Below are 21134 nucleotides of genomic sequence, written 5' to 3' on the forward strand. Positions count from 1 at the left end.
GCCTGACAGCCTTTTTTTTCACTGGAGCAAATCAGGGCAAGGTCGTGTGGACTTCACCAGCTCCTCTGAGCCCCCAGCAGTCACAGGTACTGCAACCAGGGGTGCAGCCTTCACACCATGGCCTGCTGGCTGCCAGAAACGGCGGCTGCTGTGAGCTGTGTGAATGGCAGAGGTAAATATTCCAAGACTGGCCCCCAGCGTTTGGGAAACACGAGTCCCCAAGGCAGCAGGAAGGCACACAAGGCTGGACCCAGCCCCTGCATCTGGCCTGCGAGAAGCAGAAAGAACTGCTCTAACTGTACAACACCAATGGGTGAAATAACCTTTTCTTCTGCCTTGCAGCTGTTCTGCTCCTCAAAGCTGTTGGCACAGGAGCCAAGCCCTGATTTTAAAGTCCAATGCCAGCAGCTGGAAAACCTGTGGGCCACCAGGGACAGAGGACAAGCCATGGAGGCCAGTGGCTCATGCTGGCAATAAATCTGGTACAGGATTAGTACCCTCACAAGAGAGGCTTGGACTCCACATCTCCACAGAGTGGTGCTCCCCAGAGCTGTGCCCTAGGGTTCTCCAAAGCCAGGGAGCTGGGGCAGGGATAGGCACTGCAGTATCCACCCTCCACTTCCAGCCTTCCAGTGACTCCCTGGAGGGAATGGGGCTGATGGAGAGCCTAAACCTGGCTCAAAAGAGACCAGTGGGTTGTGAAAATCAAGGGCAGCTTGTTTTCTTCTTTTCTAAGGGCACAATAATCACTTTTGCTGAGAGCCACTCAAGTGTCCCAGGCTGTCCAGCAGCAAACCAAGCAGCGCTCTGCAGCCCTTCAGGGGCACAGGTTGTCACCTGCCCTGCCAAGATGGGTGTAGGGCTGCACCCATGGATCTGCCAAAATGAAGCAGCAGCAGGGCTGGAAGCAGGAGCACAGCAGGGCTCTGAGTTGGCACTGTGTTACAGACCAGACCCCGAGCAGGGCTTGGCTTGTCCCCAACCCTGCAGGGGCATCTCTGCTCAACTCCCCAGCTCTGAAGAAAGCAAACCCAGTTCATGCAACTCCCACTCTGGCATGACCCAGCTGCCTCTGCACTGAGATGGACGACTGCTCACTCTGACTGCAGAGCCCATTACTCGGGATGGAACAGCAAACAAGCCACACAGGATCACCCAAATCCAGCTTTTAATTAAAAAGGGGAGGCAGAGCAGGCAATAATTTCCCTGGATACCTCATCAGGCTGGAGCAGCTGTGCTGGTGCTGTGCAACAGGCATTGGCTGCACTGGTGTGGGGCTCTGTGCCTGCAGCTGGATTGCTGTAGGATTTCCAAGGAAATACAGGAGAAAGGGGTTGGAAAAGCCACAATCACTGCTCCTGCACCTACCAAAATAAAATCATCCTGACTAGGACCAGCTGAAACTATTTCCTACCACTGTTAAGGTAGCTGCCCGCAGGAGGGGAGGGAGCTGGGAGCCAAGACAAAGCCAGGAGGGTACAGCCCAGGAGGGATGTAGGCAGGAATTGCATTCTGGGAGCATGGTTATGGGATTGACAGCAAGCCACCAAATTTCACTGCTGCCATTCTATGGCATCACTGATCACATAAGCCTCACCCTGGGATGCAAGTGCCCACACCCACACCTACACCTGTTCCAGCAGGCTGCATGTTCCTCTTCTCTAAAAAACACAGGACCCTCATCAGCACTTGCACCAACTCTGACTGCTCATGGTGCTCTGTCAAACAGTCCATCCAAGAGCAGGCTCCACAGGAGCTCTGGAAAGAGGACAAGTTTGTAACACAGATAAATGCTGCAGGAGGAGGAACTTTGGGATTTCTTCACCTACCCAGTTGCAGATGCAGGAGGGTGGCACAAGGACTCAGAGGATGCCTCGCTGTATCTCTAGTGAGGGGCTGTCATGCTCCCTGATCAGGAAAGTGTTAGACAGCCCATGGTATGTGCTCACTGATTTGTCCCCTGGAGCTGCATCCTGCAGTGGCTTTGGGCTCTCAGAGCTGGCAATCACCAGCAGAAGCTCTCACATGTCGGTGTTACAGTGGGGAAACTGCAACACACATATCAAACAACGAGGCCTGTGGAAAAGAACTATATATGGACCAATTCTTGACAGATGTTTCAGAGAGATGTTTATTTCTCCAGCCGCATGGCCGGGGCTCTGCCGAGGAACTGCTCAATCACGGGACCCGAGGGTCCTTGCCCACGCAGGGGAACACAAAACAACCAATGGGAACGAGGCTGAGCAGGGGCAGGGAAACGCCGTGCCTCCCCTCAGGGCCCCTCTCCCGGGACCCCATGGCAAGGGGAGGGCCCCAACATTTCACCCATGTATTTTTAACAAAAAGAGATTTAAAACTTAACATTGAAAACAACTGGATAAACATAACAAGAACAGCTTCAAAACAAACCACCCTCCTGAGTCTTTAAATGTCCAAACAGATTCTCTGGAACATCTTAAGGCTGACAGAAAGGAGACAGGACTCTCCGGGCATGCTTTGTGGGGAAACTGAGGCATGAGAGGGTTTCTTCCATTTGTGCCTGTTGGAACGCTAAACAAAAATAGTTAATTTCTTCCCTCCCTACAAGTTGTAGGGAAAGGGAATTGTATAGGGAAGCCATGGGATGAAAAACGGATTAGGAATAAACTGGGGATGGGGTAAACTTAGGAAGGGGTTCATATTGGGTATAGGGTAAAAGGGGAAAGTAGGCTGTGAGTAGGGAAATTCCTGGGATGGATATTGTTTATAATTTTGTGCATAACGGCTGCCTTTGACTGGAATACCCCCAGGCCCAGTAACATTTGCTGCTTGTAAACCCTTCTTTCCTTGCACTATATCAAACTGTACAACTTCCCCATCTCCTACACTTTGCAGGTAATTTTTAGGGTTATTCCTTTTAATGGCAGTTCTATGGATGAATAGATCTTCTCCTGTATCCTCTCGTGTTATACACCCATAGTTGTTTTTTACATTGTACCATTTTACAGTTCCTGTGATTTTCATTGCTATAACTTGTCCTATCACATGCTTGCGTGTTCATCGTGGCTGCTGGTCCCGCGTGGCCGCCACCTCGCCGACTCCGATGTCTCGGCCGGGCCCCTGCGTTGCGGCTGCTCCGCGCTCTCCGAGCGGCGCTGCTCCGGCGCGTGTCTGGGCTCTGCGCGGCCCCACGTTGCCATCGCCGCTGGCTCTGTGCCCTGTGAGCGGTTCCGCTCCGCAAACTCCACGCTGCTTTGAGAGTGGCCCTGTTTCGGCTCGGCGCTGCGCGGCTTCTCGTGTCGCTGTGGAAACCGCCGCTTCTCCCTCCGCAGGGCTCTCTGAGCCGTGTGCTCAGAGCAGCCTGCCACGCCGATGCCCGGTTCCTGGCTGCTCGTGGCCCAAGGCACCCGCGGCGCCTGCGGCATCGCTCCCTCACTCGCGGCCGCATGGCCGGGGACCCCAAGACAGGGATGGGGTCCGCGATAAGGCGCGCACTCCCAAGGGGGCCGGGCGCATCCAGCGCAGGCACCTCCGCCAGCACTCCGCTGCAGTCACGCGCCCCTGGGATGGCGGCCGTGCAGTCTCAGCCACGGGATTACGGCCATCCTCTGCTTTAGGGGTAATGGGACCATACAAATGCTCCTCAAGAGCTTCCCTGATTACAAGGGATGCATGGAGAGGTTCTGTCACCAGTGCCTCTTCTGTTTGATCCTTTATCTCACACAAGATCTCAGACCAAAAGCACCCATGAATAGTCCCAGGAGGATCAATATCAAAAAGTAAGTCTTGAGAAATATAAAAGAAATACTTTTCTGTTTTGTTGTTCAAGGATTCCTTTAACTTCTAGATACATTTCTTTCTGTGGCTCAGAGAGCCACATTTCCCACAGTTCTTCCATAGTCCAGAGAGAATATCCAAACCAAGGTGAGAAGAGAGAGATCTAGAGTGGTTTTTACTCACGAATTTTCCGTCCTTAGGGATCAGTGTCTTGCCAGCATTTCTCTACCATTTGTTACAGTGCGGATACTGTAACACGCGTATCAATCAACGAGGCCCGTGGAAAAGAAATATCTATGGACCGATTCTTGATAGATGTTTCAGAGATGTTTGTTTCTCCGGCCGCATGGCTGAGGATCTGCCGAGGAACTCTTAAAATCACAGGACCCGAGGGTCCTTGCCCACGCAGGGGAACACAAAACAACCGATGGGGAACGAGGCTGACCGGGGGCAGGGAAACCCCAGGTCTCCCCCCAGGGCCCCTCTCCCAGGACCACATGGCAGGAGGGGAGGGACCCCGACATGTCGGCCCTGTCCATGGGCAGGTCTCAGAATGCACCAGGCACAAGATCTGCTGAGAAGGAAAACTGAGGCAGTGACAGAGCTCATGCCAGGGCTGCTGTGTGACATGGTGATGATGGGGTGGCTCTAAGAACTGCTGCAACACAGTCCCCAGGCTCAGAAGAGTTCCAGCTGCTGGGCCTTCCAAACCAGGGAGAACATGTGAAGGGCTGGGGAGAGTTTTGAGCACCAAAAATTCCCTCCCAGCCCTGGCCTTGCAGGAGGAGGGATCCCTGAGCCAAGGCCCCACTCAAAGGGTGTCTGTGGGACACAGCTTTCCCCTCACAGGCTAAGAAGGTCACTGGCACTGAGGCAAAGCTTGCTGCAAACCAGCTCATCTCCTGCAGCCTCATTACCATGTGCATTATAATGAGGGAGTGAGCAGAGGGCATGGAGAGGGACGTCACCACTGTGCAGGACAGAAGTAGTGCATGCTACCGACCAGAGTACCCCTCTGGCCCATGAAATCCAGCCCTCACAGGCCTTGCCAGCTGTAGGACATTGGTACAGTCCTATAAGTCCCTTCCCAACCTCTGCTTGCCCCATTCCTGGCAGTCCCAGTGCACTCTCCCCATCTCCCACTAGGCAAAGTGCTTGAATGTCTGTGGACACCCTGGATGCAGGGGCAGAGGAGCCAGTGATGCCATCCTCAGTCCTCTGGTTTTGGGTGAGTGGGGATCTTGGGGAGGGGATCACAGTGCTGCTACAACCCCCAAGGAAGGCTTGGTGCTCAGATCTCCAGCTGCATTTCCAGTATTAGATCCTGCCTAGTAATGGGCTTCACTGTGTGCCCCGGCGGCTGTGAAGGCAGATGCTGCCACATGGCACGGGTGTCTCTTCCCACTCCCTGCTGTCTGTAGGAATCAACAGTGCCCCCATTACAAAATCCATTGAGCCAAGGTCAGCCCAAACAGCTGATTGAGGTGGCAGTGCAGGAACACTACAGGAACACCATCAACCATCAACCCCTCTGCCTATCAGCCTGAGAAGAACTGGTTGTCCAGGTCCAAAGGCTCTGCCAAGGTACCAGCTGTTCTTCTGTGTCACAGAGGGCATATCTCCATGGGGTCGGGGGGCTGATGGTGCTGGCAGTGGCTCTGTTCATCCCCTCTTTGTATCTTGTGTCCTCCTTCCAGTGCCAAGGAGATGCTCCCTCAGTATATGTGCTTGCAGCTTTGCCACAGCCACCCATCTCCTTCCCTGGACTGAGACTGTCCCTGTCGCAGGGACGTCTGCACCTCCTGAGGGTTCTGACTTCCAGTGGCCCATAAATACCTCCTGATAGTAAGTGCTGCCTGGGAAATACTCTCCTGGTGCCCCATCGTCCCCAGGGACCAAGGCTGCATGAGCAGGGACAAGTGGCCAATGAGCTGCAACTGATGTGTATAACCTCTATGACAGATCCTTAACAAAGCCAGATTTACTCCCAGCACAGGTGTTTGTATGCATGGTCTCATCCAGCCATGCTTGGGACTGTACAACACCTGAAATCCTGCTGGCATTCCTGAGCCCGCCGGCATGTAGCTTAGCATCTCCCAGATTCTGGGGCCACGTCAGTGTTTCTTGTGCTGCTCTTGTATTTTCAATTGTCATTGTGTGCTCTACTTACCAAGAACATGTTCCCTGGCCACACTGTTATGCAGTAATCAGCCCTGTCCTTCACCCACTGCAGGTCTGGCAGTACCTTTTAATCCCCACATGTTTACCTTTAGGATGTCCCTGTTGCTGAAGCAGCTTTTTTCAGCCCTGGGCAGAGGGCAGAAAAGACGCTGTTTAACCAGCACAGTCATCACTCTGCTACTGCATCAAATCCCCGTGGGCCAAAATTAGGTGTGAGACTTAGCAGAAAACATGTGATTGGCCTTAAATTCCTGAGATCAGAAACTAAAACCAAGCAGCAACAAGAATAAACAGGGAGCACTGGATTCCCCATATATGTCCCTGTGCCTGAGCTTCAGAAAGAAGTTTCTCAAGGTCTTCTCCACCAAGAAACAGGAATATTTTCCTCAATTGGTATGGATCTGGCAACAAGAATTTTAGGAAAATGAGAGAGAGTGCAAGAGAGAATGGTGTTCACAGGCAGGGAGCCACTGGAAATGGTTCACTGAGATGGCAATGCCAGGGTACATTAGTTTATCTCAGAGGCTTACTTTGCCCCATGGCACTGGTGAAGGGCAAAGGTGGTCTTTCATTAAAGCTGGCTTGGGCAATTGTTCCCCTCAGACCCTTTCCCACAGTCTGGGGAAGTTCCTGGGAAAGGGGGAGAAACATCATTGACTGCTGGTTTGGTGGGCACTTTAACAGCCCTTGCAGACTGGTGCCCCCCCACCATCCATAAGGTGGAGACCAAGAAAGCATGCAAGGGAAAGCTCTCAGAGCATAGTAACACAGCCAAAAATAGAAGCAGTCATTGACACCCGTGTTTGTCGGCTTCATGCTGGGCTGCTGAGGACGTGCTTGCTTTTGGCAAGCTGTCCAGGAAGAGCTGCCATCCATCTGGGATACTGAGCACTGACACATGCTACATAAGGAGGGGTACTTTGAAAGCAGCACATAATTAATGAAGGCATGAAATGCGCTTGTCTGACTATGATCTGAGAGCACAGTGCCAGGGGGCAGCACCACCCAGGCCCCTCCATGTGTGCTGCTGATCATAAATCCACGGCACTGTGGTCCTCACAGTGGGGTGATGCTCCAGCACAGAGCCATCTGGGGACCCACATGCCAGTGGGGCAGCAGCCTGCCGTGCTGTGCCCACACCAAGCAGTACCCCAGTCCTCCTAGGAGCAGGGAATACCCCATTATACCCCATCCCGGACTAAAACCATCCCATGAAAAGCATGTCCCTGCCCAAAAGCACCCCATTGAAAAACCTGGCCCGGCCCCAAAGCATTCCATGTAATGCTCATCCCAGTCCCAAAGCATCACGTGAAGAGCCCAGCACAGCCCAAAGGCATCCACTGAAATCCTGTCCCTGCCCCAAGGCATCCCATGACAAACTTGTCCCAGCTCCAAAGCATCTCATGAAAACCTCATCCCGACCCAAAAGCACCCCGGCACAGCCCCGCCGGAGCCAAACCCCGATACCCCTAGCCCAGCCCCGGGGGTACCCCATCCCCACGCTCCCCCGGACATCCCCAGCGGCTCCAGCCCCCGGCGCCCCCCGGAGCTGCCCTGCCCGGGCCGAACTACATCTCCCATCGGGGAGCGCCGGTCCGGGGGCCGGTCCGGGGCGGGAGCCGGGGCGGGGCGGGCAGCGCCCAACCCCGGAACCGCGCTGAGCCCCGCGCCCGGAGCCCCCCGGGCCGGCAGACCCGGCTATGGCCCGGCGGTGCCGGTGAGTGAGCGGCTCCCGGGGCTGCGCTCGGGGCGGGGCGGGGGCGCAGCCCCGGCTCGGGGGGTGCGGGAAGAGGCGGGCGAGGGGCTCCCCCTCCCGCAGACCCCAGGCTGCGGCATCGGCGAGGGCTCGGGAAGGCCCGCGGGGAGCGCGGTGAAGGTACGGAGCTTTGCCCAGACCTTGGGGTGCGAGCCCTCCGCACCCCGCCGGGCAGGGGCCGCGCGAGTTCTCCGGTAGGTGGGAGTCTGCCTGCCCGGAGATGAACGGAGCCGGGAGACACGTCCCCGGCACGACTCGCAAAGAGCAGCTTCAACTTTTGCCGCTTGATAAGATGCTTGGTAGTGAAAACTTTGCAGATGGGTGTACGCAGCTCATTGTGCTGTGTGCTCGATTGGGTTTGGAGTGGGTTTTGGGACAGCTCTGACCTCGCTGGCCATGGCAAGAAGTGGCCAAAGCTGTGTTAGAAAGCACAAATGCTTCTTCCCCTTTTCCCCCCTTACCACTTTGGGATACCCATGATGTCCAAAGGCAAGTGCCTGGCACAGCAGACACCCACAGCCCAGTGGAGAATGACATTTGTGAGGCTGTGTGGCTGGATCTGCACATGGAAAAGCTGCACGGGAGCACTTAAAGGGATTGGTGACTGCGTTTGGGCCAAGGTTATCCAGAATCACTGACTGTTGGATACAAATTCTGGGACTTGTGTCAACAGCCCAGCATCTTGAGCCATCCACAGCTCTCTGGAGCTGCCAGTGCCTGGAGTTTCATGGTGACTCGATGACTGGAAAATTGGCAGGGCTGTGCCAGAGGGGCGTGCTTAGGTTTCCATTTCTCCCCCATATCATGTTGTAGCACTTGGATGTTGGGGTGGGCTCAGGTTTCAGCCTGCATCAGCATCCGAAATGCTGAGCGCTCCCAAAGCGCTGAGTCAGCTCTTCAGAGGAAGAATCTGCGTGGACAAAACGGGGCACTGGGTCCCACTTACAGGGTGGGTTGTCTTGGAGGACAGAGATGAGCAGTGAGTGAGATTGACACCCACTTTGGGGAGAGGCTGTTGGAGTGATGGGGTGGTAGATGACACACGTCTTGTACCAGCCAGAGTTGGGCTGGGGACCAAGAGACCTCGGAAAAGACAGCAAAATCTTTGTGGCTGTGTATCCTACATGGCAAAAGTGGCACATGAAATAAGCTAATAGCACCACTGTTTGGTGTTCTGCTTTTGCCACTGTTCGGCACAAGATCTGGTGGCCCTGCGGGTGCTGAGGAGCTGACTGCTGGGCTCAGGGTTACCCAGTGGACCACAGTTTCAGAGCCCGGCTCTCTCCAGCTCCCACAGAACCTGTAGGACTTCTCCAAGGTGGACAGAGGCATGTCCTTAAGGGGAGAGCCCTGGAGCTTTCTCTCCCTCATGTCCAATGCACTTTGATACAAGTGGACCAGGAGGACTCACTTTGTTTTAAAGTCTCCACAGATCTTTGCAGCTCAGATAAATTCAGGCTCCCTGATGTGCCTCTAGGCAGGGGAAAGAAGAAGCCTCTGGTCATGGTTTAGTCATGAGATGAAAGCACCACGAGCTGTGTGCAGGGTTACAGTGAAAACCCAGTTTATTAAACTTCATCTTGGTAATTAGCACGGGGTGAAGAACAAAGAAAGATGATATTGTAAAAGGGGAATTGTCAGGGGTGTTAAATATTAAGTCATCTGCTGCCAGAATTGGTTCCCTGTGGCTGCTTTGTATTCATGGTCAAACACTGGATGAAGTGTCTAAATGGGTTTGGAGCATCACTTGACACTGGAAACTTTAAAAGACAAAACTGGGCTGCAAAGTCACAATTCCTATAATAAAGGTGAAAGCATTTAAGGCTGGGCAGAGCTAATGCCACAGCTTCAAATCTGCTCCCTCCTCTCGCAGACAGAGTGAGGTGCTGGCAGCCTGTCTGCACTTTGCAGATGAGCTCTGTATTCACACGGCCACCTTGGATTTGGGGTTTATCCTCCAGGTGCCCAGTGCTGTTTAATCCTATCTTACAAACCAACCAGCACCAGTGGGGCAGCTTGTTTCTTTTCACACGAGGCAGCCTCATTACTCTTCTGGGTCATGACTCTGCTTAAAATCACAACATTTGGGGAAGAAAAGAAAAATCACCCCAAACCTGGGGTTGGATTAGTCTTTTTTCCCTTGTGCTTTCTGATTCTGGCGCTCCTGTGAGTGCAGGGAGGGGATGCGCCTTCGCCGGCCCTTCCCGCCCACCTGGCAGGGAGGTGAGATGCCAGCCCGGATCCCGGGTGTCCGCGAGCGGAGGAGGGTGGAAGCGCGCTCCCGTGTGCGGCCTCCCCTCCTGGCCGGGCTCCGCTCGCCTTGGCACACCCCGGCCGGAGGGTTGGCTGCTCACACATCCGTCACGGTGCCTGAGAAGACAGCGGTGACGTGCTGGTCCCCTCCTCCTGCCCGCGGACACCCGCTGCTCACGGAGCGGCCAGCTCGGAGCCCCGGAACGCCCCACGTGATGGAGAGGATGGAGCTGCCGGGGACGTGGAGATGGAGCGGTGCTCCTTTTTCATGTGCTTAAAAAGACGACTGTGGTGGAGCCAGGCGGCAGGCAGGGATCCCCAGGAAGCCATGGCTAGGTAAGTACTGGGGCACCGTGCCCCGGAGGGTGAGCTGCCTCCTGCATGGGCCTCTCTGTGTCCAGCAGCCGGGTGCGGTGGAGAATTTGCAAAAGCCCTGACAAGAAGGGTCTGTCACTTTGCAGGAGGGGCAGAGAGCTCCCCCACCGCAGCATCTCCAGGAACCCCGCAGGTCAGGCAGTGGGTCCATCCCTGTTCTGACCACAGCAAGGACGGTGAAGGTGGAGGATCCCCCAGGGCTCAGGGGCCGGGTGTCTGTGCCTCACACATGCCCCCGGAGGTGGCTTGAGTGTTGCAGAGATAAACCCAGAGCCTCAGGGTGATCCATTGTAGTATTTGGGGGAATCCACAGGATTAGGGAGGGAATGAGTGCTTCTGATCCATGTGGAATCAGGGTGTGTGGGGAGCAGCCCTGCGCTCTGTGCCTGCGTTGTCACCAGGTGCCTCCACCCATCTCACCTGCTCCCATCAGCGCCAAGCGGGAGGAGCAGTGATTTCACCTTATTTGACTCCAAAAAGCCCTCCACAGAACTCCAGTGCTCTGCTGCAGACCCCTCCAAGGGAAATTAACCCCCCAGGAAGGGTTTGTTTGTCCCCTGTCTCAGGTGTACAAAGTCCCTTTGTCAGGGCAGGTTCCCTGCAGGGGGTTTCAGACTGGACACATGGAGGTTTTATTGCCTCCACAGCTTTTTTGCGGAGAAGAAATTTTTCCCTTAATTTGCTGTCCTAATTCCCTGCTCTTGTGTGGGATTGGAGATGCCTCCTGGTAAAATCTGCAGTGTTTCTGTACTATTTCCTGAGCTCAACTCCTGCCAAGATGTTTGGGGAGGAGGCGGCAGCACCTTGCAGTGGAAGAGGGAGGGTTTCCTGGCATCCCGGTGGGGGAAGTGGGTGTGTGTCTCCGGCAGGAGCTTGGCCCCTAGCGCAGTTCAGACCTGACCCTGCCAGGGCAATAGAGACCAGTTATATGTTATTGACCCTCTTTAAATGAATGTCCTAATTGCAGAGTGGCTGGGGTTAGTGGTGCTGTGGGTCTCACAGCTTGTGGTTAGCGGTGGTGTTGGTAAAAATAGAAGCGGTCAAAAAATGGATTTTTATTTTTACTCTATAAAGTGTGTCCTGCTCAGATGTTTTGCTTTCATCTTGAGTTGAGGCAAGGCGACTCGCTGCTTTCACAGAACACAGAGAAAAACCTTTGTTTTGAGTCAGCTGGGAAGCTCCGGCGCAGCAAGCTGCAAACATGCTGTTTGACTTTGACACTCTCCCTTCTAGTTTTCTTTTTTTTTTTTCCTGAGGAGTTAAAGGTCGCCACAATGTCATCTTGGAGCAAAATAACAAGTTAGCGTTACACAAAAAAAAAATTGTTGAAACAGGCAGTGCATGAGCAGGCACCTCTGCGGGCTGCAGCTTGCGAGTGAGAGGTGGAACGCATCTCCAGGGAGCCTGGGAGACTTAGCTCTCACCTGGGACGGTGCCAGATCTCCCACTGGAGAATGTACATTCTGTTAACAAGGCAAAAAAATAGAGGGCACAGACCAGGATTGTTTTTGGAGACCTCCTTGGCCCATCACTGTGCTGGGTGATGTCTGCAAACACCCTTCTCAGCATCTTTGTTAAAGTCATGTCCAAGTAGGCAATGTTCCTCAGCAGCCACAGGGTTTGATCCTGACCCAGCCACAGCAGTCAGAGCAGGATTAAATCCACCAGCTCAATCACTCAGCTTGCGCATCCCTCTGAGGCAGATTGGTGTCCAAGGGACTCAAGAGGCTGCAAAACCTTTCTTAAAAACCACATTATTTCTCTACTGACAGTAGCAGTGATGGCTCCCTCATGTGTGCCATGAGCTCCAGTCCATGGGGGGGGAAAAGAAAGAAACAGCCTAAAAATAGAGCAGCTTCGAAGTAGTTCATAAATAATAAGCCAGCTTCCTGAAAGGTAGATAAAAATCCAGAAATTCCCTGAAGCCGTGGGAGCTGCTGTCAATTTTAGATGGAGCCTCAGTAGCAGTATCAGATATTTCTTGGGCTTAAAACCCTAAATGAGAATTGGCAAAGAAAACATCATTTTGCCCTCTCTTTTATAAAGAAAATGTGAAAACTTTTCCCAAATTATTTGCAAGTCCTGCTTGGTGAAGGGTGCATTTTATTTTTTTCCCCCTTGACCTTTGCAGTCCCCAGATAAGGCACAAGTGAGATAGAGGCATGGCTCTGGAGTGACAGGTATTCGTACGTTCCTCTCTCTCTGGCATCCCAAAACCTCCCAGTGTTGAGAGGGTGAGGATTTATTTGCGCTCAGTGTACCCAGCTGTATTTCCAGTATCATCCTGCCACTTGCAGCTTCACTCAGCTGTGCTGGTTTTAGCCAAAGTCCTTCTGCAAACCTTCCTCCCCGCCATCCCTGGGATGGCCCTGTGCTGCTTCTGGTTCACCCTAAAGCCAAGGAAGAGTTGAGAGAGGGATGAAAAGTGTCTCCCAAACACAGCCTCATCCCACCACCACCTCCTCCCTGTCTTTATTGCCCAATTTGGCTTGGCTCAGCTGGTCTTGCATCACAAGTGCTGGGTGGTGAGAGCCCTGTTGCCCACCTGGGGGGCAGGATCCAGTGCTGGGTGACACAGCTGGAGTGGTTGGAGCTGTCCCCAACCCGTTCCCGAGCTCCTCGCTGGCAAGTGAGGGCTCTGTGGGAGTTGGCCATGGGACAAGTTGTTTAACTAAACCTATCGCCTGTTCAGGCTAATCGCTGCCTAATGCCTCTGTAATCCCATTTAAAGCAACTGGCTGTCTAGAAAGTTACTAACTCCCAGGGGAAGGTTAGAATGACCCGCCTGCTGCAAGGTCTGGTCCAATACCTGCTTCAAGATGAAGAATATAAACACAGAATGTTTTGTTGAGCCTGTGCACAGATGCTGCAGTTTGCACATAGCTACAGTGGAGCAACAAGGCTTAGGTGGTGTTCAGGACCCCCTTCTGCTTTACTTTTCCTTTCTTGGATCTTTTTGAGGCACAGAGAAATACGTGTTCTGGATTGCCATGTCTATTGCAGGGAGAGGGTTCCGTAATTCATTTTGGATCTTTTTCTTCCTTTTTCTTAAGAAAAAAAACAATCTCTTTAGAGGGAATCTCTGCAACTGGTTTCATTTGTGCAGAAAAAGAGGTTTTTTTCCTTCTGGTTTGCCCACAGCCAGCAGGTTTACAGCCCCAGAGCTTGGGGAGGAACCGGCTGTGTTTGCTGGCACCAGGGAGATATCAGGCAGCTGGTCTGCAGCTTTGCAGCTCCTCTCCCTCCCCTATTCCTCCAGCAGCTGCGTTTGCTTCTCACTCTCCCATGTCCTTACTTTACTTTTCTCCCCTGGATCCCAGGCGTTATGCTTGGCGGAGCCCAGCCAGGCTGTGGCCAAGGAAAAGCCATTAGGCTCTTGGCACAGCCTACTTCCCCGGGGCCACTCAGGGGGGAGTGGGCTGGAGCTGAAACACAGCCTGGAGCCTTGCTGGATGGAGGAAGGGCCCTTTGGAGGTCCTGCACTGCTCACTTACTACAAGGTTAGCTTTTCTTTCAGAAAAGCTGGAAGTTCTTTTCTACCCAGAAATGCTGTAAAGGTCTGAGCACATGGCAGGAGCCAGCCATTCTGTGCCACTCACCGCACCCCCTACATGCCCCCCAAAACCAGACATGAGCCACCGGTACCCCAGCCCCATTTGGCTCACCGTGAGCTGTGGAGAAGCAGGGATTTACCCACTTTGACTGCAAAGCATCACCCAGGTGGAGCAGCTGGAACATGCTTGGGACAAGGAGGGGATGTTGCTGCAGATGAATTAAATCTGCCAGGGAGGCAATATGATTAAAATTAGGAGTGGCTGTGTGGAATTCATTACGTGGTGTCTTTTATAGCTCTTAGTTATCTCTGTCTCTTAAAGACATTGTCAGTGAGCTGATCTGGTTCCTGTTCAGCCTCCTTCTACTTCCACCCAGTCTCCATTCCTGCCTCACTTAAAGTCTCCCCAAAACAAAAAAACAGTAATTATGGCAATTATTTGGTCCTTGTTGCCCCGTGGTTGTTCCCTGTGTAGGGCTCAGGCTGTTCTCTGCATGTGTTGTCTTGCCTGGAGTAATTGGAGATGGTGTCTGGTACTTGGAACACAACACCTGGCATGTCACAGACAGGCAGAGGGAGCCGGGGGGAGCAAATGGATGACACGCTGTCCCTTGATGCAGAGGTTCTCTCAGACTATTTATATCCTCTCCTTTTTCAGAGACGGATGTTCTGGGATTCGGTGGAGGTGGGAGCTCTCCTAACAATCTGTTGTCTTCTCCTGAGAACCCCAGGCGTGCTTCTTTCCTACTCCTCTGCAGAAAGCTCTAGAGAAAACGCAGCACCATGTACACTTTCCTGCCAGAGAGCTTCACACCAGTGAAGCAGAAGCCCTCCAAGGAGCTGAGGCCCATGTTGGGTGCCATCTTGCTGGGCCTCATCCTGTTCATTGCCGCAGTGGTGGCCTGGTGCTACTACACGGTGTCCCTGCGGAAGGCGGAGCGGCTCAAGACGGAGCTGATGGACCTGCGGGCGGACGGCTTCATCATCCGCAACCAGCATGGGGAGGTGGTGTTCCGGCTGGCCTTCCGCTCGGGCAGCCTGGACCTGGAGTCGTGCTCCAAGGAGGGCGAGATCCTGAGCTGCTCGCGCTCGAGCCGGGGGCCGCTCAACTTCTTCATCCAGACGGTGAAACCCAAGGACACGGTGATGTGCTACCGCGTGCGCTGGGAGGAGCTGGAGGCCGGCCCGGCCGTGGAGCACACCATGTTCTGGGAGGATGCCCACTGGTACGGGGGCTCGGAGATGAGCACCCAGCACTGGCCCATCCGCCTGGCCGGCTACCAGGAGCCCGTGCCCTACGTGACCAGCGACGTCTACTCCTTCCGCGACAGCTTTGGCGGCATCCTGGAGCGCTACTGGCTCTCCTCCAAGGCGGCGGCCATCAAGATCAACGACTCCGTGCCCTTCCACTTGGGCTTCAACGCCACTGAGCGCACTCTCTTCTTCCAGGCCCGCTACAAGGACTCGCCCTACAAGCCCCCACTGGGCCAGCAGCCCTTCCCCGAGCTCAGCTACCGCGTCTGCGTGGGCTCCGACGTCACCTCCATCCACAAGTACATGGTGCGCAGGTACTTCAACAAGCCCTCCAAGATCCCTGCTGAGAACGCCTTCCGATACCCCATATGGTCCACCTGGGCCCTCTACAAGAATGATATTGACCAGGATAAACTCTTGCGATTTGCTGAAAAGATCAAGAAGTACCATTTTAACTGCAGCCACATTGAGATTGATGACATGTATACGCAAGCCTATGGGGACTTTGACTTTGACCCTGTCAAGTTCCCCAACGTAACAGAGATGTTTGCAAAGCTGAGAGAAGATGGGTTTAAGGTCACTCTGTGGACTCATCCTTTCATAAACTACAATTCCTCCAATTTTGGTGTGGGGATTGAGCGTCAGCTGTTTATCAAGGAGCCGTCAGGGCGGCTGCCGGCCATGGTGGAGTGGTGGAACGGCATTGGGGCCATCCTGGACTTCACCAACCCAGCAGCCCGGGACTGGTTCCAGAGCCACCTGCGCCAACTCCGGCACAAGTACGGCATCTCCTCCTTCAAGTTCGATGCGGGTGAGACCAGCTACCTGCCCAAGCAGTTCAGCACCTTCCGCCCGCTGTCGGACCCCAGCATCTGGTCCCGGCGCTACACAGAGATGGCCATCCCCTTCTACGAGCTGGCTGAGGTGCGAGTGGGATACCAGTCACAGAACATCTCCTGCTTCTTCCGCATCATCGACCGTGACTCTGTCTGGGGCTATGAGTTGGGCCTCAAGTCCCTCATCCCCACTGTGCTCACCATCAGCATGCTGGGGTACCCCTTCATATCTGCGGACATGATAGGGGGCAATTTTTTCCCCAATAAGACCAATGGGGCAGTGGAGATCCCTGACCGGGAGCTGTACGTGCGCTGGCTGGAGCTGTCGGCCTTCATGCCCTCCATGCAGTTCTCCATCCCGCCTTGGCTCTACGACAAGGAGGTGGTGGAGATTGCGCAGAAGTTCACAGAGCTCCATGAGTCACTGGTGGCCCCGCTGCTGCTGGAGCTGGCGGGGGAGGTCACTGACACGGGCGACCCCATCATCCGTCCCATCTGGTGGATCTCCCCCCGTGACGAGGCCACTCACCGGATTGACTCCCAGTTCCTCATCGGGGACACCCTCATGGTGGCCCCGGTGCTGGAGATGGGCAAGCAGGAGCGGGATGTCTACCTGCCAGCGGGCAAATGGCGCAGCTACAAGGGGGAGCTGTTTGAGAAGACCCCGGTGCTACTCACTGACTATCCCGTTGACCTGGACGAAGTTGCCTATTTCCTCTGGGTTTCCTAACAGGCTTCTTCATCAGCTTTGGAATAACCATGCCTTACCTAGGACTTTCTAACAAATAATAACTCTAATTGCACCTTTCATTTGAGACTGGGGTGGAGGAAGGGAACTAAATAGACTTCACTGTTCTTGGGGATAATTTTTTTTTATTTGGGGATTGGTCTTGATTTTTTTAATTTGGGTCTGATGGTAGGCTCTGATTGGATTACAGTAGGCAACAATTTATCTGGTTAGGTAAGAAAGGAGTTGTCGGTCTGTCTGCAGACATGTAGTAAACCCAGTATCTTTTCAGTTCTCAAGGATTTCAAGAGTTGGAAGTTGGTTAGTGCCAGTGGGGAGCGTTCCTAGTCTTGTGGGAGCACCTGGCACTGGATGTGGAGGCGTGTGCTGTGGGAGGGTTGCTGCAGCACAGCCTGCCCTAAGTTTTATAATATGGCAAATATATTCAAAAGGATATTTTTAAGACCATAAAGCAAAACAGCATTACATATATATATACACACTTTTTTTTCCCCCTTTTCCCTGGCACAGCACTGAACTAACAGTTGCCCCATGCTCCTGTTTTCCTGGGTACCAGACAGGTCAGGTCACTCAAGTGATATCCATGTGTTTTAACTGAATGGGTTGCTTATTTCCTGCTGGGACAGCTGCATCCCACCTGCTCACCCATTTGACTCCCTCTACAAGGCTCTTGCCTCTCTGTGTTTTGCCCAGGGCATCAACATTGCCTTTCCTAGAGCAGCACTGCCTGTGCCAGCACACCCCATTTTTTAAGCATTTATGACCCCACTTAGTTGCATGATTATCCTGCTGATACCATCCTTTTTGGTTTTTAAGGACAGATGAGGTTTATTGCTGGCAGAAGGTCTGCCTGGAGCAAAGCTGTCCTCAGACACTCCATGCGGCGCTTCCCTGGGAACAGCTGGTTCCCGTGAGCCACACATGTCTTGGATTGACAGTGACGTTTGCTGATAGCCGGCTTGCCTGTGGGTGGAAAACACCGGCTCTATGAACTGATGGGTCTGTGCCAGTGGGTGTTCTCACTGCACCCACAGAAATGTTCTCATATAACATGAAGTTAAGCTAATACCCATCTCAGGTCGCCATTAAGAGGTGATGATTTTGTTGAGGGTTTTCCTGAGTCAGCCCTCCTCTCTCCCTGGGAGAGTCCCAGGGACCTTCCTCACGCAGCGTTGGTGTTGCTGGAGGTGCGATTGCTGTCACAGGCTTCTAGAGGGCACATGGGGTGATGGGATCCTGCACCCCAAGTCCCCAGCAGCTGCCTCTTTGGCAGATTTCCCATTTGGTTTTGTATGGGAAAATGAATTTACAGAGACCCAAGGCAGGGCAAACAGGATTGAAGTCTGGCAGCCTTTTTCCCTAAGGCAAGAATTCCTGGCTGTGCCCCGGTTGGGAACATGTGTCAGTCCCTGAATTTTTAATGAGCTTCTGCAGAATTGAACTGCAATGGCTGGGAAGGGTTGGGGCACCCTGCCCAGGCTACAGCCAGCCAAGGACAGCTCAGCATCTCTGGGGCTTCTCCTGGGATTATGTGTGGGCTGGGCATGGGTCTGGCACAAGTCAGCCACCCAAGGTGATAGTGCATGTTTTGGGTAGGGTTGGGTACCAGTGAGGATCTTTCTCAAAGCCCATCTCCTACCACAGGGCTTTTCAGGAGGCAGAAAAGGAGATGCACTAAGCATCTAAGGGTTGTGATGGGGTGCAGGAGGAGAAATTCAGCTGTTAGGGGCAAAATCTGAAGAGCTTTTATAGTTAGGAAGGAAGTGAGGAAGTCTGGTTTGATTGATTCTTTGGAGCATCACCTTAAGACCTGTATCTGCCCTGTATAATTTCATCTCAAAATGAGATGTAGGGGAGCCTTATAGGTCCCTGTCCAGCTAGAGCACAAGCATTTCCTGAAGCCTGTTTGTTTCTCAGGCTTTTAATTCTGAAGGACTCAAGTTTCTTCCCGGCCACCAGTGCAAATAACGGTTATGTTACAAGTTACAGACACCCTCTGGCAAGGAGTTAATCCTGGAACCTCAGCGTCACTCATCAGGGCACTGGCAGGACTTGGTCCTTGCTTGCAGGGTGGCAGTGAAGGTGAGGAGATGAGACTGGCCAAAGCCTTCAAGAAGGGCCGGGTGTGGAGGGGGCTTTTGCAGCCCCAGAAGTGCAGGAAGACCATGCTTTGAGAGGCTCCAGCTCTTCCCTTTCAACCTTTGCTCATGAAATACTTGTCATCCTTTGGCTTGGGAGCATTAGGTGGAGGAGATGTTGCTGCACAGCTCAGCTGCCAGTGCAGAATTGGGATCCTTGGCACAGGACTTCACGGGAAGGATCCCAGCATGACCATGAGATATTGCCTTCTCTTCGCCTGGTTCCGTGCCACTCAGTGTATGCATCACTAATGAGGAATGAGGCTGCGTGAAGAGAAACACAGCATCCCTGTTAGTATCCTTCTACTATTAAAATGATGGGAGCAGCCAGATGAGTGCCTTCAATCTCCTTGCAGTGGTTTCAGGCGCTGTCAGGAAGGTCATGGAGGAAATTCTCCATTAGACACACTGTCTTCTTTCCCCTCCCCTCAAAAGAAAGGATTGTATTAACAAAGTTATAATTTTCTTTTATTTAACTATGCCAATGAATGGGTAAGATTATAGAGTACCCTTATTTTTCTAAATGCTGTAATTAGGGCGTAAGTGTCCATGGCTGTTCCATGGTCCAGCAAGGAGAAGGGTAAAGCTGCTGAGAGGACTAAGAGCTGATGTTGGGGATAGGCTCAGCAGTGCTGCCTTAAGCTGTCTCACAGGCTTCTAGGTGCCCTTTCCATCCAACTTTTTACCAAAACCACTATTTCTAACACTATGCTGTAGTACTGCAGGACTTGAGGATCTCTCAGACCTTGCAGACCAGAAACTCTGCACAGATACCTTGGGAACTGCTGCTAGGGATATTTCTCTGATTTACACCATGGGTCACTGGCCAAAGCTGGGTTTAGCTTGTCTTAGCCAAGAAAAAGGCCAAAACCAGGTTTGGGATGTGGATTCAGCCTTTTCACACATGATGCTTATGTGATTGAATTTTGAAGCTTGCACTGTTGTGTATCAGGTTTTCTGGATGCTTGTGTTTGTACATGCTGTCCTATGTCTGACTGTAATGCTGGTGGGTCTGTTTTTAACCACTTTTCTAATTTCTAATTGGTATGAACTGTAACATGAATCGCCTTGATTGAGATAAAATTTTGGAAAACAAAAAGAAGTTTAACTATGTCCATCTGTACCACGTTGGTGGGGCTAGTGGTTCAGGGAGATTTGGGGCTTTTCTTACCCTAGTCTTTACTGAAATCAGGGTTGAGATTGTTGTTTTATTTAAAGCTTGCAGCCTGCAGCTTTGATGTATGTTTTAAAAGGAGAAGCTGGCAGTAACCCCACTCTTGTGTTTGCAGTGGTGGCAGACAATCCCATTGGACTGAGAATCGTACTCCCTTGGGTCCTGACAGCAAAGAGACTAGCTGTGCCTTAGGGCTGGCCTGGAAAAGGCCATGTCCAGGTGAACCCCAATGTTTTGTCAGCTGCCGGGGGTGGGGACCATACACACCAATTGGGTCATGCCCCTATTCTACTGACATTCACCCCAAAAAAGGCTCATCAGCACTGATTCTGGGGGGGTTTGCTAGTCCATGCTGCTCTCAGAGGACACATACTTCAAGACTGTAGGGGATAAGCAAGAGGAGCCTGTTCTCCACTTCTCTTGGGCAGTCCAGAAAGTCCTTCTGACTGTCCCCACAGTCCCCCTTTCCAGATGGTACTGACAGCAAGGACACGGGTGGAGTAGATGCTTGTAGCTATGGGAGTGCCAGAAATGGAGCATGTGAGACTCATTTAGGAGCCTGCCTTGCCCCGCATCACCCCCTTTGCCCCAAATAATGTTTTTCCTTCCCTTCTCATTGTTACTGCACAAACCATAGCTACCTTGTGCCATTGGCATCAATAATAGTGGCCAACACATACAGTGTGGCTTGAGGGTTGAGAGGGACTTCGTTTCACTCCTTTTGCAATAAAAGACATTTTCCCAGTGCTTTTTCTTTGACTTCTTCCTTGGGTGCAAGTGGCATCCATACACTTGGCTGATGATCATATGGGGGATGAAGCTGGCACTGCTGAAGACCTGTGGGCAGATTGGCAACTTAAGAGCACTCACAGCCTTGCAGGAGATCCTCAGTGATGCTGAGGTCCTCCTGAAAATCAGTGCTTTGGGTTTGAGTTGGTTTACATCCTCCCAAAGCCTGTTGCAGTGTGTAGAGATGGTGTCTGAGGCTCACCGTGACATGGGGACAGTGAATGGGGTCAGCTCTGTGCTGGGTCCCAGCTACATGGCAGTGCTTGAAAACACATCCACAGCTGTGCATTGCACAGGGAGAAGTGTTAGTGGCAAAATCCA

General features: G+C 52.8%; 1 protein-coding gene across 3 annotated transcripts; it reads left to right on the forward strand.

Moving 5' to 3' along the window:
* The first annotated feature begins 7562 nt into the window (after window positions 1-7562).
* Window positions 7563-20774, forward strand: LOC104686551 (myogenesis-regulating glycosidase-like). Of its 3 annotated transcripts, none has more exons than XM_039567274.1 (2): window positions 7563-7654; window positions 14533-20774. In XM_039567274.1, exon 2 carries the CDS (start codon window positions 14658-14660, stop codon window positions 16692-16694), a length of 2037 nt encoding a protein of 678 aa, XP_039423208.1. In that variant the 5' UTR covers window positions 7563-7654; window positions 14533-14657; the 3' UTR covers window positions 16695-20774. The 3 variants fall into 3 exon arrangements, with proteins under 3 accessions (XP_039423208.1, XP_010393357.2, XP_010393356.2); XM_010395055.3 differs by lacking the exon at window positions 7563-7654 and adding an exon at window positions 7711-7813; XM_010395054.4 differs by lacking the exon at window positions 7563-7654 and adding an exon at window positions 7832-10282.
* Window positions 20775-21134: the final 360 nt, after the last annotated feature.

The sequence above is a fragment of the Corvus cornix genome, chromosome Z (genome assembly GCF_000738735.6).
Source record: "Corvus cornix cornix isolate S_Up_H32 chromosome Z, ASM73873v5, whole genome shotgun sequence".
Taxonomy (NCBI): domain Eukaryota; kingdom Metazoa; phylum Chordata; class Aves; order Passeriformes; family Corvidae; genus Corvus; species Corvus cornix.

Excerpts from the sequence above, each read along its gene's own strand:
- LOC104686551 (XM_039567274.1), top strand. The coding sequence starts at position 14,658 with ATGTACACTTTCCTGCCAGAGAGCTTCACACCAGTGAAGCAGAAGCCC.